This window comes from Lactuca saligna, chromosome 5, assembly GCF_052625555.1.
Source record: "Lactuca saligna cultivar CGN05327 chromosome 5, ASM5262555v1, whole genome shotgun sequence".
NCBI classification, from domain to species: Eukaryota; Viridiplantae; Streptophyta; class Magnoliopsida; order Asterales; family Asteraceae; genus Lactuca; species Lactuca saligna.
The window spans coordinates 281572994-281590326 of record NC_136421.1 but is presented as its reverse complement, the minus strand read 5'-3'; the positions used below and the strand labels follow the sequence as shown (position 1 = coordinate 281590326).

Here is a 17333-nt window from a genome sequence, read left to right as displayed (position 1 = left end):
TTCTTACAATATATAAATTTGCATTCATCTAATCTACTCTATGTTTCATACTAACAATTGAAATGAAGAATACAACACTTGCATTTTCAGCATCTTATCTCTTTCGGCTTGATCTTTCTTTTCCACTTCTAACTCGAGAGCTATTCGCTTTCATCAACCCTCTAAACACAACACAAAATCACTTGTCATTTTCATTCGCTTTCCAATTTCCGTTGTGTGTTTTCCTATTTCCTTAGTTTGTGTACAATGGAGTAAGCAAGTGTGTATTGAAGCACCTTCCATGTAATAGTACCCGCTTGACCAATACTAGTATCAGAACATAAAGCACCTTTCTACACAAAAAACAACAATAAGTCAACAAAGAGTCAACATTATTTAAAATACTATATGAACCTTCTCAAGTGATGCACATGGACCAAGAATCCCCTAAATTACAATTTACAATTTACAACAAAAACACGAACTGATTGAGTCAACTTTAACATATGACATATCAATGTGTTAAGGATTGAAGAGATTAAATCAAACCTTACTTTGATGACAAACCCAATTTAGTGTCACCCGATTGGAAAACACGCAAATATATCTCGTCTCATTTCACCTCCAAAATTAACAAATTCAAATATCCATGGTTTGGACCTAATAACATGGGAATACAAAAATACAAATAATATTTAATAACATTGTCCCAAATATAAAACAAAAACAAGAATTAATATTTTTTGAAGCCTACTCACTTTGGGACAAACGTAATGTGACAATTGAGTAAAAAAGATCATAATAGAGTGAGCCCACTTTTATATATTTGTGTCAACTGACATTGATCAAATAGCCACTCATATATGATAACATATCAATATATGATAATATGATATGATATAATGCCGACTCACTTTTACCTTTTACCGATTACCGATTACCATACTAAAAGTCATACACCCCACCCATGCAAACCTGTAAACACCCGAGTTCACCACCAACAGGTAACAAAATACCGTAAATACCCCTCGTGACAACACGTAAGGGAAACACAGAGCTGTTAGTATCTTCATCACAATCTCCCGCAGCATCCAAACTCCTTGCAGCCGAGAGAACCCGTTTTCTCCTACCCTCTTGAATTTCATATGCGAATTGCATTCTGATGTACAAAATAAGCTCATCAGACAACTTAATAATGATTTTATAAATAAATCCAATAAGATGAGAAATAAAGAACATGTTTGCGTGTACTTATCTTTTGTAGTGCATACTGATATTTATATCTCCCACACCATCAACAATGGATTGCTTTTCATCATCCTTTTTCATTGATTCCTTCTTCTGTAACTCTTTCACTTTGCGATATTCATCATAGTGCGCCTTTCTTTTTTCCCTAAAGCTTCTTGCACTCTTCCCACCTTCATCATCTGAACCCTCATCATATCATCAGTTCAATTTTAATTTTTTTTTTAATAAAAGAAAAGCAAAAGGGTGAAGATGAAGGAAGTAGGAAGAACCTAGATCATGATCCATGACATCTGCTTCATCTTCATCATCTGAAGATCTCCATCCAGAATGGGAGTTACTGTTGCTACTAGAAGATGCCATCTCATTTAGTGTTGAACGAATTGCATCAACATTCAGTCTGATGTTGCTGTTATCATCTCCTTCAAGGAAACTATCAGAGCCCCTAATAGGAGATAAAGATCCTACAACAAGTCAACAACACTTGAATTAATTTACATAACAAATTAATAATTAATTTAAATTTAATGGAATGTGGGATATGTATAATACCATCAGTATCATGCATCATAGGATGATATGGAGTTTTGGGTTCTGTGATTTTCTATCTTACATGTTTATTTGCTTCAATTTCACCAAGGTTGGCTTCATCCCATCTAAAACCTCTCCTACGGCTTTTTAAACAACAATAAAAAAATATTAATATTATTTTAGTATGGGTGTACTTATACGTCATAAAACAGGAAAAATAATTATATTTCTAAAACCAATATTTTCCAAACAAAAAACAAACAACTTCATTACAGGAAAAGATAACAACCAACACAAAGAATATATATATATATATATATATATATATATATATATATATATATATATATATATATATATATATATATATGCTTATGTCAATTTTACCTCATGTCTATTGTACTTAAGCTTCTGAAGTGTAAGATTGAAAAAGAGTTCTCTTAATTTTACAGGAAAAGATAACAACCAACACAAAGGCTCTTGCATCTTTTTCAGCATGTAATTAGGGGATGATTTAACCTAATATATGAATCTCATCTTTCACAACAGTTAAATCCCTTTCACAACAGGTAATTTGGGGAGGGGCCCATGGGCCTGGTGTATTGGGCCCTCACGTGGGCCCCATGGCATTAGATTCCTTCCAGACATTTTGTTATACCTGTAAAAAGAAATTGTATATGTCATGAAAAGAGATTGATATTTATTTATATTTAAGCTAAGAAGACACAAGAACTTATTTATTTATGTGGACAGATGATGCACTAGATTTATCAGGTTTTATTTCATGTTTTAACATCCTCACCATAAGCTAATCAATTACTCAATATTGATGTCTATTTCTTTCTATAACAGCACACATCAGCCCATTGTATGAACTATTTAAACAACTGTTGCCTCTAAAACTCTTTCATTATCTGATCACACATTAGTGAACCTATGAAAAGCTGTGATGGTATATGGTCAAATAGCACAATCAAATATCAATACTAAGCCAAAGCACTATGGGTAAAGACAATTCCAGCAACTCAAGACATGATTTCTTAATTTTAAACTCCACCAAAAACAAATTATCAAAATATTTTACGTACAAAACACATAGCAGTTTTTGCAATAAAATTGTAGCTTACCTGAGTGGATAAAGAGCAAGAGTGGGGCTGAATAACACGCAAAATAAAACCCTAAAATAAACATACAAACATAGATTTTTGAGATGAGAAATAAAAATGAGAAACGAAGACTAACGAAATCTTTGAAGATAATGAAAGCGATTCTCAGACTCCTAATCTTTCACCGCCATTGTCGTTTTCCAGCTGTCATTGACGACGAATTCCTTAGGCATCGATTATACGTGATTTCCCCAAAGAACTCCCTCGATCTCAAGGGTTGGACCCTAGTAGGAGACATCACTTTTTCTGTATTCTTAATCGATTCATCTTTCCTTTCTGAACACTGATTATGGTGTGAATGAAACTATTGAAACCAAGTTCATGTAAAATTTGAGGTTCTTTTGTAAAGAATATGACTGAAAGTATTGAATCGGTTCATTCTTTGTGTTGTTTCTTAGTAATCATGGGAAGATGGTCGAGGAGTGTTAGGTTTAGAGAGAGATATAGAGAAAGAGAGCTTGTAGAGTAAGGCTGGGAGATTTTTGTTTAGAGAAAGAAAGGTCGTGGGTGTAGTTTGTTAGTAGCTGAAGATGGGTATGAGATGGCGTGAGAAGAAGGGAAACGGGCGAAGAAGTCAAAGAAAGCACTGCATCTTGATGTGCTCTTATACAGAGTTCTATTAAACATCTAGAAAAGAATCAATGGGACAATACTTGCAACTTGTTGTGTGCAAAAAAGACATGAATGCCCCCATCTCATCATCAATAATGTCAATAGATATATAGGTGATTGCGAGCTAAACGCGTTAATAATGTGAAGTAATTCATCATGAACAACAAATACTTCAATTTGAGAAACGTATATTAGTATTGGAAACTAGAAACTGGATCTGATAAAGGGAGGGAGGATGCAGCTTATGTTCTGTGGAAATTATGCTGTCACAGTGAAGATATCTATGCATGTGTTGAAAGTGCTGAAGCAATTCCTGTTTTCCTATGGTTCTTGAAAACTGGTGGAACAAAGGGACAAGAAGCCTCAGGGAAGGCACTAAGAAAGCTTATACGCATGGCAGATGCTGCCACTATTAATCAGCTACTAGCTCTGCTTTGGGGGACACCCCAAAATCAAAAGTCCACAAAATTGAAGTACTAGGTCATGTGTTTACCATGGCATCACATTATGACCTTGTTCAAAAAGGATCAGATGCTTATAAAGGGTTGAGATCGCTTGTTCAGATTCTTAATTCTTCAAATGAGGAAACACAGGAACATGTAGCTTATGTCTTGGCTGATCTCTTCAGCATTCGTCAAGATATATGTGATAGTCTTGCAACTGATGAGGTTGTGCATCCTTGATGAAGCTTTTAACAAGCAACACTCAAATTATTGCCACTCAATCAGCTCGGGCCTTGGGTGCTTTGTCCATGAACAAAATCTCTTATATTGTAGAAGGGGATGTGAAGCCTCTTATCAAATTAGCCAAAACATCATCTTCCATTGATGCTGCAGAGACTGTTGTATCTGCATTAGCCAAAGTGAAGCGACTCCTCCTGCCAACTAAGCTTTCCGGTAGTACCAATGATGGCAAGAAAATTGCCAAAACCGATGATTTCACCAAATCAAACATATTGTGTGTTTCTTTTTCATCCCCTTTCCCCTTTCCACGTGTCTTTGTTCCTAGTTAACCCTAGTCGATTATTTCACCTAATCACACATCATTGATTGTTAGTTTCACCAAATATCGGAAGTTTGTTCCTTCGATCGTAAATGAAATAGAGAGAAATTAAGCGGGAAAGAAAAAGAGATTTAGCAAAGCTAGGGTTCTTATAGAAGAACGAAAACATTGAGAAGTTAGAATCAAGAAAAACATACCTTAATAAGACATAGGGCTTGTAAATTTGAGTAATAGAAGTAATGACCCTAAGGTCACCGGACCTAATGTTGTTAGCAAGGGCAGGCGAGGTGAGATTGCTGGAGATGAGGGGCTCCATCGGCTGGGTGACGCTGGAAAGCGTTGGACGGTGGGGCGGGGCTAGACGGAGGTCAGAGGTGGGAGGCGCCAACACCAAGAGAAACGTCGGAGATGGGAGAAGCTGTCGACGTCGAGAACTTAGAAGAAGAGAAAGGGTTTGTCAAAGTGAGAAGGAGAGAAAGGGAAGTTGAAGAGAGAACGAGCAGTACAGGAGGGCATAATCGGGGTAAGTTCTTGAAAAAAGCCCTAGCTACTAGGGAAATTAAAGTAGAGGGAGGAAAAAAAAGGAAGGCGGGGATTTTAAGTTTTTGGGATTTCATTTTCCCCAGATGTTATAAAGCGACAGTCGTAAACGACACGCAGGTGCCCTCCGTGTTTTAATTTTTTTTTTTTTTGTTTAGACACTAATTTTAGGGCACACAAAAATGCGCGTCTGAAATCCTTTAAATTTTGGAAGATATGACATTATTTTTTAGACACTCACCTTTGTGTATCACAAATCACCGCGTGTCATGGTTCGCGCGTCGTAAAAGGCTATTTTTCTAGTAGTGATGATTCCAATTTCGGAGTTGAGAATTGATAAAAACAAAAGGTTGATTGAAGAACCAGAGGCAATCGTTGACCGAAATACTAAGAAGTTGCGACGCAAGATGGTCGAGTTAGTGCTTGTCCGATGGAAACACACGAATGGGCCGAATCTCACCTGGGAGACGGAGAGTGACATGAGGAGTCACTACCCGCATTTGTTTGTTGATGTGTGATTCTGGGGACGGAATCATTCTAAGGTGGAGAGAATTGTAACGCCCATGTTTCTGGGCTTGTCATTAATAGCGTTGTAATAGTCTAGGTTAACCTTTGTAACCCATTTTGAAATAATATAAGTGTATCATTTTAGTATTATGTGTTTTGTGGTTAATTGTGCCCAACGTAATGCGAGGCTTTAGCCTCTATAAATGGGCATGCGAGGGCAGCTGATTCTTTTGCTCAATTTCTCTTCTCTCTCTCTCTCTCTCTCTCTCCCGTTTTGCATCATTTTACGTGCAAGAAATATCCCGAAGCCCCAGTATCATTCCCGAGCCCTGAAGCAACTCCCGAAGCCCTAAAGATCCCGAGAATTTCAATTCCCGAGCCGAATTTTGCCCACGAGAAGCTCGGTTTTTGTGAAGATCTTCCAGATCTACCGAAGAATACCACTTCTACAAGTCGTAGTGTTGTCCGATCATGTAGTTACTTTCTTCTAACGCATAATTACGAAGTATTTTATACGAAATACGTGTTATGTGTATATTCTGTTGGTTATATGTGTGAATGTATATTCACTTTCTTCTATCTCATAGATATGATTTATTCTCTATGAAATATGTGTTATGTTTATGTGTCTCATTTGTTGTTTGGAATATGTATTGAATGAGAATGCTATACAGGTTTTAAACTATGTATATATATATATATATATATATATATATATATATATATATATTTATCTACTAATATGTTGGGTAAAACATGGGTGGATAGTTGATGTGTGATAAACAGATGAGAGGCCTCGATGTTGTTGTTGTTTATCTAGTTATTCAGCAGAGTACGGATAACGACCATAGACTCTTTCTAGACAGTCCTATGTAACGCTAGGAGGCCCATAACTTGTAGGTGTTGTGAACTATGTGTTCACATGTGTACTCTATCCCCCTCATGGTTGCCTTTAGGACATCTATTGTTGAGGAAACCCCTTAGCAGTAATGTCCATCCCGATTAAAATCCTAGATTAGATCCCTTAACATAGATATTGTTTTAGGGATGTAAAGTGAGGATAACAGAAATGAGTAATCATGTTATTGTTGGTTGGTAAAAGTAAATATAATTATTTTTTGCGGGTTGAAAACCCTATATGCTCACCAGGCTCCTAAGCCTGACCCACTCAGTTTATTTGTACTACAGGTTGTGGCACGAAGGCATAATATGGATAAATCATCAAGTTATTTTCTTTATTAGACCAGTTGTTATATGTAACTGTTGTATGGTCTGTTTTTGTTGTTTATGCTTTTGTGTCTGTATCGGAACAGGACATCCTGAGTTTTGATTATATAATGAAAATACATTTCTTTATGAAATGCTTTTGTAAATATTATTTTTATCATATTTTGTTTTTTGGAAACAAATTCCGCAACTCTTTTAAATCAAAAGGATTTACTCTGAAATTATTTTAAAAGCATAAATGAAACCGGTCTTTTCTGGTCGTGATTTTGGGGATGTCACATCATCCTTCCTCTATTGATCGACCACATATATCATCGATGAATAATCCACGATACAATAGATCGATGTCGGTCGTGTTCATCTATCTAGGTTTTATATTCAATCAAGTCGAAAGTTCTTTTTATTCTTTATTGAAATCAAAAATTCATGATGTCAACTTGATAATCGAGATTTTTATAGGTTCTGATTTGCGTTGACTTCCAATCCACATTACCTAATTTCTAAATCGTTGGCAGATATTCGACAAATCAACAAATTGACATGATTACGCGGATTAACAGATCTAATCTCTTCTGAAACAGTCATTGCCATCTATGAAGGTACTACTCATGTTTCTGTATTTCAAAGTGAGATCTCTAGTGTGTTTTTGCAATATCAACACACGTTGCTTTGTCTATACGTTTTTGATTTCAAGCGCCATTGCTTTGATTTAAAGCTTCTGTCTCAACTTGTTCATCACCATCAATGTTTCCTTGTTGAGTTCATCATTAAGTATTCCAGGTGAAATTTTATTCAATCATTGAAGAATAATTTTTTTCTTAATCATATGACTTATTTCACATTATAATCTGGAGTTAATTACAGTTTAAGGTGTGTTTTTTGCTTGCTAATATGTTACAGTTTGAGTTTATTTGAAGCGACGAGTTGTATTGCCTATTAGGTGTTTGACAAAATGCCCCAGTGAACTATTGAACAATTCATCTCTAATTAAAGTGGTTGTATTGTATTATTATATCAACTAATCTCATATTTTGATTCGTCCTCATGAAAGGCCTCTCTATTTGCTTTTGCATCAGTTTCCTGTGAGAAAATTGAAAAAAAAAAAAAAAAAAAAAACCTTATTTTTGTTATGCTGTTATATTTAGAATTGGTTCTTCTTCATATGCTATGAGCATTTTGTACAAATGAAAGTGTTATTTATCTATGTAAGTATAATTTTACTGGGGCACGTATTATGTTAGTATGTATGTAATTGCTCCCAATATTATCATATTAGTTTTTGTGTTGGTATCTCTTGGTACATGATATCATAATTATCATTCTTCCTTTTGGGACTTTTCTAAATCTGTATAAGTTAGTAATCTCATAAAAATGTATTTAATACAATTTGGGTTGCAAATGCTCAAGATCATTATCTACCTGATATGCTTTTTAATGTGCCTAAACGTATGCTTTAAGTTAGTTAACTTCCACAGTGATGACTTATGTGCATTTTTTCTTTTGTTTTGAACACGTTAACAACAGTTGAGATTATATATCTAATGGAGTGAACTTGGTATTCTATAATAATTAAAGAGATTGTTTATTTATTATCATGGTTATGAAGAAAGTTATATTATCTCATCTAATTAGGATGTAATGATATCTATAATTTATGGTAATTGTTCTTGTTAAGTTTGGTGAATTGGATCTTTATAGTGGTCTTACGGATTTATGTTGATTGCTTCAATGGTGTTGCAGGTGATTTGTTGGTCTTATATTGAATGTCTCCCCAGATGAAGGTGAGTACACATGGAGAATTGAAGGCTTCTGTGGGTAAGCATCTTCTAAAGGTTAGTACACTTGAAATGTTGTTCCTTTATGAAATGTGGTTTTGCCATTTTTTATAATAATTGTTTTTATGGATGATGTTAAACATGTTCTTGTGGTAGACAAATTCCATATACATCGATGCACATAAACACATGTACATGGATTCATTTACAATTACAAATCCATATATACATATACATTGTTGGACATATAAATACACGAATAAGATTGATTTTGTTGTTGTTTGTTTAGATTCCTTGCACTTCAGATCTTTTAAACACATATGGCATGCAATTGGCTTTATTGGTTCAACCATTTAATTTATATGTATTAATTAATTAATTAATTAATACATATAAATGAAAATATCACATCTTTATTTGATTTCTATACATCAAAAAACAATATTCACAACTTATAAATCATGAGCCAAAACACCTAAATCAATTAACAGTTACAATTCTCAGTTTTGGACCCAAAACAACCACTGTTTAAAGCTGTTTTAGCACACTTGAAACCTGTATAACTTCCGTTTTTATTTCATATTCCAGAATTTCAGACTTTTATCTTTTCAGAATATATTTTTGAAGGTCCAAACGATTTTTCTACAATTTTATATGATTTTTACAAAACTGCCTATCAATGCAGCTAAATTCTGACCAGCTGGTGAAAAATGTGATTTTCACCTAAGTTAGAAGAAGCAACATGTTATGGAAAAATTAGTGGATAAACTAGATTCAAAATGAAAATTTTGAAAGTTTACGGACCATTAATTAGATTCCTAGTGATTTTTCTATAATTTTTCCAATACACGGACAGATTTGTAATTTTTGCTGAATTTTCCAGCTTGGGATTTCAAAGGCTTTTTGACCACTTAATACATTAAGCCATCACTAAGAACACCCATAAGGGTAAAAATTATCATCTTAACAGACGTGGCATGTCAAACAATAAAAATATCAATCCCACTCACAACCCACTCATCAAGGTACAAAATATTTGGTGGAAAACAAAGTAGGTTGCACAAATAGGAGCTTGGATTTCGTCCACCACTAATTCTCATAGAAGGACTTTGAAAGATTTTTTTGAGGCTTATTGGGTGACTCAAAACATGATTTAATCTAAACAAACATCAACAAAATTATGAGCACTCTTGTATTTATTTCATTTCTTTCTATGTCTCTATTGTTGGTTTGTGAGTATACAAAAAACAATTTTTTTGACTCCTTGGACATGTTTGAGGATAAAAGTTTAAAAATGGAAGATGATTCTGACTTGCCATCATGGTCAGGTGATGAACATGGTGTCAGTTTTCTTATGAATGTTGATAGCATTGGTGTTGTTGGAGATGGAGCTTTTGTTGACACAAAGGTGAATATACATATATAGTCTTTCTTGAGTGTATTGATGGCGTCATTAATGGGATTCTTTTTATTTTCATGTATGTTACATAATAGGCCTTTGGAGATGCATGGAAGAAAGCATGTTTTACAGATTGCATTCACGGGAAGCAGTGCAATATATAATGATATATGCCTGAGAACTCAACTTTAAAAAATGGAAGAACAAGACTCGGAAGAAGAATAAGGATCTCCATGTGGATATGATTCAAAGTGTCATCCAACAACTCTTCTATCCGGTCAATCATAATTGATAATGGTTCATGTTCGAATTTTCTTGAATTTTTGTATTTTTCTGAATCATGGTGTGACGGTTATAAGTAAATCACATGTATTTCATATGTGAATTACATGTGATTCACATGTAAATCACAAGTAAATCACATATGAATTACATGTGATTCACATGTAATTATGAATTACATGTGATTCACATGTAATTATGAATTACATGTGATTTACATATAATTATGAATTAAATGTGATTCACATGTAAATCACATAAGAATTACATGTGATTCATATGTAATTCACACATGATTCATATTTAAATCACATGTAATTCACATAAGAATTATGTATGATTCACATGTAAATCACAAGTGATTTACATATGAATTACATGTAAATAACAAGTGATTCACATATGAATTACATGTAATTTACATATGATTCACTTGTGATTCATATATAAATCACAAGTGAATCACATATGAATTACATGTGATTCACATGTAAATCACTAGTGAATCACATATGAATTACATGTGATTTACATATATATAATATCTAATTCACATATGAATTACATGTGATTCACATGTAAATCACATTTAATTCATATATGATTCACATAAAAATAACATTTAATTCGCATATTAATCACATGTAATTCACATGTAAATCACAAGTGAATTACATATCAATTACATGTGATTCACATGTAAATCACAAGTGAGTAACATGAATTATATGGGATTCACATGTAAATCACATATGAATTATGTTAATATGCACACATGCATTTTGTTTGAGTGGTCTTTGTTAATTTTTTTTTTTATTTTCTTGTGAATTTCACATTTGAATCTTAAAAGATACAATCACATGTGAATATCACATTATATAATCACGTTTGAATCTTCCATGATATAATCACATGTGAATCTTACATGATATATACTTGTGTATTTTTCTGAGTGTTCATGCATTAATCAATTTTTTTTAATTTTCTTGTAGGTTTTGAAGAATTTGTTGAAAATATTGAAGAGGTGAAAAGTGATAAATGGAAGAAAATATGGAAACCTTAATATGAAGAAATGATAACACTGTTAATCATTGTACTTTTTTATATTTTATTTAGTATCGAATAAAATACTTGTATTATGTTTATAGATTTATTAATAAAAATAAGATGTTTTATAATTTACATACGAATATTATAGTATAAGAAATATGCATATATGCATTAGAAAAAATATGCATAAATGCATCTAAAACGTTGATGATTTTTTTTTTAAATGCAGTTTTGAAAAAAATTGCACTTTTTTATAAAAGTCGTATTTATTTTTTTTTTTTTTGAAAAATTGAAGTTTTTCTGAAAATAAAAATGCAGTTTTTTTGAAAAAAAAATAAAGTTTTTTTTGAAAAAAAATTACAGTTTTTTCTAGAAAAAATATTGTTTTTTAAAAAAATGCAGTTTTTCAAAAAAAAATGTAGTTTTTTTTTTGAAAAAAAAAATACAGTTTTTTTTAAAAAAAAAAAAAAAGATGCATTTTTTGAAAAAATATTTTTTTTTCATTTTTTTTGAAAAATTCATGTTTTTTGAAAAAAATTAATAAAAATCTCCATTTTTTAAAAAATTCGAAAATTATTTTTTTAAAAAAATAAATCCAAAATTTTGACTTATTTTGTTAATTTTTAGACATTTATATTAATATATTAAATAACACAAAAAACTTAAACATTAAATGAGATTGGTAAGATGACGATCATATCCTTAACAAATTACTTTTAATCTAACGCTTCATTTTTAGTTGTCAGGAAACTTTGAGGTTTTTTCATGCATTTTTATGATTTTTTGGTTTTTTTAGGGTTTTTTGTTTTTCATAGAACCTAAACTTATATATATATATATATATATATATATATATATATATATATATATATATATATATATATATATATATATAGAGAGAGAGAGAGAGAGAGAGATGGGTTCAATTGAGAAAATAAAAAAGGTTGAGAATGAGAGAATCATTCTCAGCCACTCATTTTATTCAAGCATAAAAAGACACGGTGACAAACTTGTAAATATGAGAACAACCTTTAATATCAAATACGTATCTGTAGTTCAAACACATTCATCGTCTGCAGCAAAGGAGACCAAGGTGAAGATTCTCCGGTGCTCGTCTTCATCTGATTAAGGGGGAGAAGCATGGAGGTTCGTCGCCCGACTTGCAAACCGAGATGGTCTTCGTGGTTTTGACTAAACCAAGAGGTGTTTGGTTTTGCTAGGAGATTGCGGTCGGATAGAAGACATAAGTGAGGGTTTGGTTTTGCTAGGAGATTGGGTCGGACGTCCGCTGCCTCTCATTTGCTTCCTGCCGGTGAGAAATGAAGAGAGAGGGAGGCGAGGGAAGATGGCATCGGTGTTAGTGGGTCAACGAGCCAAGGCATAAAGGGAAACCGAGGTTCCAATCGACGTAAATAGTCTAGAAAGTGGTGGCTTTTGGCTGTGGTAATCAACAGGAAGTGCTGAAGGATCTCGATGGGGCAGTTGTTGCTTCAATTGGTACGGTCCTCTTCTCGTTTCTTTTATTTTGATTGTAAATCAGTTAGGTGGGTGTTTGGGTGATCGATGTTCAACGGGTGAGTAGATGGGGGAAAAGGATTTGATCAGGTTTGGTGTGTTCATCATGAACAGGTGGAGAAAGGGGTTTGACTGGAAATTAACGATAACGAAGGGAGTTTGGTTTGTTTCATTTGACAGGAAAGAAAACAGATGACAATGATTTCATGGATGTTTGTTTGCCATTGTTTAATCTTGTTTGGATAGAAATGTATGGTGTGTTTGGTTGGATCATTTGATAGGAAAGTCTGTATGTTATTCATATGTGAATAACATATAAAAATTATATATATATATATATATATATATATGTGTGTGTGTGTGTGTGAAAATACATTATAATATTCATATGTGAGTATACTGTGTAATATTCATATGTGAATATACTGTGTAATATTCATAAGTGAATATATCATATAATATTCACAAATGAATATACTATGTAATATTCACATGTGATATACCATGTAATACTTTGTAATATTCAGATATGAAAATATTATCTAATATTCATAAGTGAATATACCAGTATATATTCACAAGTGAATATATACTATGTAATATTCATAAGTGAATGCATCGTCTAATATTTAAATATGAATATACTATGTTTATTATATGCTATATTCACATATGAATGATACTTAAATTGTAAAAAAAATAAATAAATAAATTAATCATAGTTTTTATTCATAACTGAATAACGAATGTACTGTAGTAAAAACCTGATTTATTTTTATTCACTTATGAATAACGATAGCTGAAAATATAAAAAAAAAAAAATTTATTTTATTTTAAAACTATATCAATATAGATGTCTATTTGTAGAGAATAAAAAATCATGAATTTTAGTATATTTAAAATCATTTTTCGATAAAAATAGCTTCTTAAAAATTAAAAAAAAAAAAAACGAAAAAACTATGTTTTTGTATATATTAAGGTAATGATTAGCATAGTTTAAGGAAACATGTTTTGCTGGAAAACACATGTCTATTTCTTTCTCATTTCTGCTAGTACGACGGAGCCTTTTGCGGTAAAAATAAATGAGTGGCTGAGAATAATTCCCTCATTCTCAATATTTTTTTTTTCTCAATTGAACCCTCATATATATATATATATATATATATATATATATATATATATATATATATATATATATATATATATATATATATATATATATATATATATATATATATATATATATATTATTTTACCTATATTGATTAAAAAAGTAAAGTACATTACTATTTCTTGCAATTTGCCTTTTTAATTTCGCTAAACCAAACTGAATATCTATTAACAACCATGAAAAACAAACATCTATTCCATGGAATATAATCTTAATGTTATTCTTCTTATCTTGTATGTATTTATTAAGGACTTGCGTTTATTTTTCCATGCAAAGCTTACCATGATACATAGTCATTCGAAGACCTTCTATGACTAGAGAAGCCAAATTGTCAAAATACGTGTCCAAAAAAAATGTAAATCATGATTAAGGCATTTGAGAAAAACTAATATATAGTGTCAAAGAAACAAACCACACATTAATTAAAAATTAATACACAAAATATTAAATACGAACGGCTGAAATTTTAATGTGGCAATTGTGACCAAAGGTGGATCACAGATATTGAATTACATAAATGAAACTAGTGATGAAATGCATCTCCAAGATCAATCAATAATGATGATCGAATTTTTCATAGTAGGTAAACCAGATTCATCCACAGCCTATAAGCATTAAACAAAATGCAAATAAACATCATTATTATCATTGAATATTGCTACGTAAAATGTAGAATGACAAATTTTCTGAAACTTAATTACCTCCTTTTTAACCCTGGCCTCCTTTTAAAACTTTGACTTCCTTTTTAACTCTGGGGCTTCATTAGCCGGCGGATGATAAAGTGGGCCAAGTTCTGTGTTGCAAGCATACGATCCAAAGCTTAAGTTTTGGGGCAAAATTAGATCATTACTTTACTTTACTAATAGTATAGTATATTCAATTTGGTTGACAAATTTCCTTTGTTTTGGCATGCTAGTTGATTTTTGTTATTAAACCGTAATAAACAAGGAAAAAGTGATAATTATGTAGTAAAAATATAAGGAAAAATGGTTTAAAAGTCCAACGAAGTTTCTAAAACATTCAAAAAACTTCAATCATATTTTGTTTGTTCATAAAAACCCAACGAACTTAACATTTAGTCTAAAATGTCAAACAAAGTTCCAAATCGTTCAAAAAATCCCAACTTTGTTTTGTTTAAGTTCGTTGGGTTTTTTTTGAACAGTTAAAACATGATTGGAGTTTTTTAAATGTTTTGAAATTTTGTTGGTCTAACAAGTCATTTTTCCGATACAGTAATAAGCTACGTCATCTGTTTTTCTTAATTAACTTTCAAGAAAGTATAACTTAGTTAGGCTTATAAGACAAAATGTTAAGTTTGTTGAGTTTTTTTTTAACAGACAAAACATGATTGAAGTTTTTTGAACGGTTTGAAAATTTTGTTGGGGTCGTAAGTCATTATCCCAAAATATAACTAATAAAATTTTAGACTCACCCATCTTAAGGGCTGCTTCGACAGCAGAACGAGGGATGATTGAATCAGGGATGAAGCTTCTACTAAGAGACTCTAGTATTTCATATTGAGCATCCATCAAGTCCTTCATGCCATCATGCAAATTCTTCATCATTCCTTCCAACTCCATTTTTGCTGATTTCATAACCGACACCTGAAAAATACGAAATCAATCAATAACTAGAATTTGATTTTGAGTTCGATTACGTTAGAGCAAAGATTATAAAGAGTTATTCAATGAAGCATGATTAATATATAAAATCCATATGTATTAATGATAATTAGTTTATATTTGTGAAACATACGCTGTATTGAGCAACCTCAATACCCTCCCTAGCAAATGCGACTTCATCTAGATCTAAAATTTGGTTGTCTAGCATGTCACGATGTTCTTCTAACCTGGCAAGAATGATAAGAATGAGGAAACCTTGTCCATGCATAAATGAAATTTAGAGTAAGTTATAAATTTTTGTTTTTTATGCTTAACATAAAATTGCAAGTTGAGTCCAGATTTTGAAATTGTCTCAATGTTGTCTTACATTTGTATTTTTGATGTGGACATTGTCCTTGTGTTCTACTCTTAATTGCATGTTTAGTTTAAATTTTGAAGGTCGTTTTATAAGGGTCAGAGGTCATATCCGCAACATAATACAAACCTAAGGACAATATTGGAACGATCTGGATTTTTGGACTTAACTTGTGATTTTTTTGTAAAGCATAGGGATCATATTTATAAATTCTAAAGCTATAAAGGAATTTTGAAGTTCTAAATAACCAAAAAGTAATCATTTTCTATATATATGACCAAAACTTATTTATATGGGTGTCATATGAAGTAATCTTACATTCTTGTCTGTTTGATAAGTCCCTTTGCCCTAGCTTTGAAAGCCTCTTGAGCTGGACCAGTAGGAGTTCTTTTGATCTCATTTTCACATCGAGAAAGTTCTCTATTAAGTTGCTTGATTTTCTCATTCACCTTCGCATTTCTTAAATTGATCTAGATAAGAGATAACAAGTAATCAAACATCTATTCATATGTATAGTTAGAATGGAAAATAGTATTTAATACATCAAACAATTAAGATAAATACCAATGGAAATGATTAAATACAAAAATAAAAAACCAGATTAAACATATCTAGCGAATACAATACAATACAGAGAGAGAGAGAGAGAGAGAGAATAGTACCCGACCCTTCTGAAGGCCAAATGTCTTCATCTCGTCTACTTCAAACTTCTTGCTGTTTTTCTGAAATTTCTATATACGTACGAACCCTAATTTAACAAAAATACAGAAAAAACTTACATGGATCTCTGATAATCTTATAAAAATAAAGGCTAGAAGAAGCACAAATCCAATATATAATCAACCACAAGATTATAAAATGGACAGAAATTGTATTAAGATGTGAAATGCTTTGAATAATGAAAACCCTAGCATGCAGCGGTATAGTATTTGTCACTCACCGATGAAAGAAAATATCAAAATTCTTCGAATAATGAAAACATTCCCCCCCCGAGCTAACATGATTTATATACCAACCGAATATAAAGAAACTCTTTCTTCTACAAATACAATATATACGTTCTCAATTATAGCACGTACAAATAAATGAATAACAAGTATAAACCTTTTATGCATGAACTCATTTAAAATTTAAAATTTAAAATTTTGCTCGACTAATCATTATAATGAAAACAAATCAAAGATAGGGTACCAAGAATCCAGGAGTTGATGGTTATGTGATTTGTTTCAATAACGAATTTATTTCTTTTAAAGTCAAAACCAAGAATTTCTTATCACATATACATCAAAAAGTTAGCTGTTCAAAAATCCTGGAATTTTAAGAGCATTACCTCTGGTTTTAATGAGATGGAATTT

At 31.8% G+C, this 17333-nt stretch overlaps 1 protein-coding gene and 1 pseudogene across 1 annotated transcript; both read right to left on the bottom strand.

Moving 5' to 3' along the window:
* Positions 1 to 1230: 1230 nt before the first annotated feature.
* On the bottom strand, positions 1231 to 2147 carry LOC145046777 (protein phosphatase inhibitor 2-like; annotated as a pseudogene).
* A 12448-nt stretch (positions 2148 to 14595) lies between these two features.
* Positions 14596 to 16670, bottom strand: LOC145046776 (vacuolar protein sorting-associated protein 60.2-like). Its single transcript, XM_078995043.1, has 5 exons — positions 16641 to 16670; positions 16297 to 16448; positions 15757 to 15850; positions 15434 to 15605; positions 14596 to 14606 (listed from the first exon to the last, which is right to left on the bottom strand). The coding sequence occupies exons 1-5, from the start codon at positions 16668 to 16670 to the stop codon at positions 14596 to 14598; spliced, it is 459 nt and encodes a 152-aa protein (XP_078851169.1).
* Between the last annotated feature and the right edge of the window lie 663 nt (positions 16671 to 17333).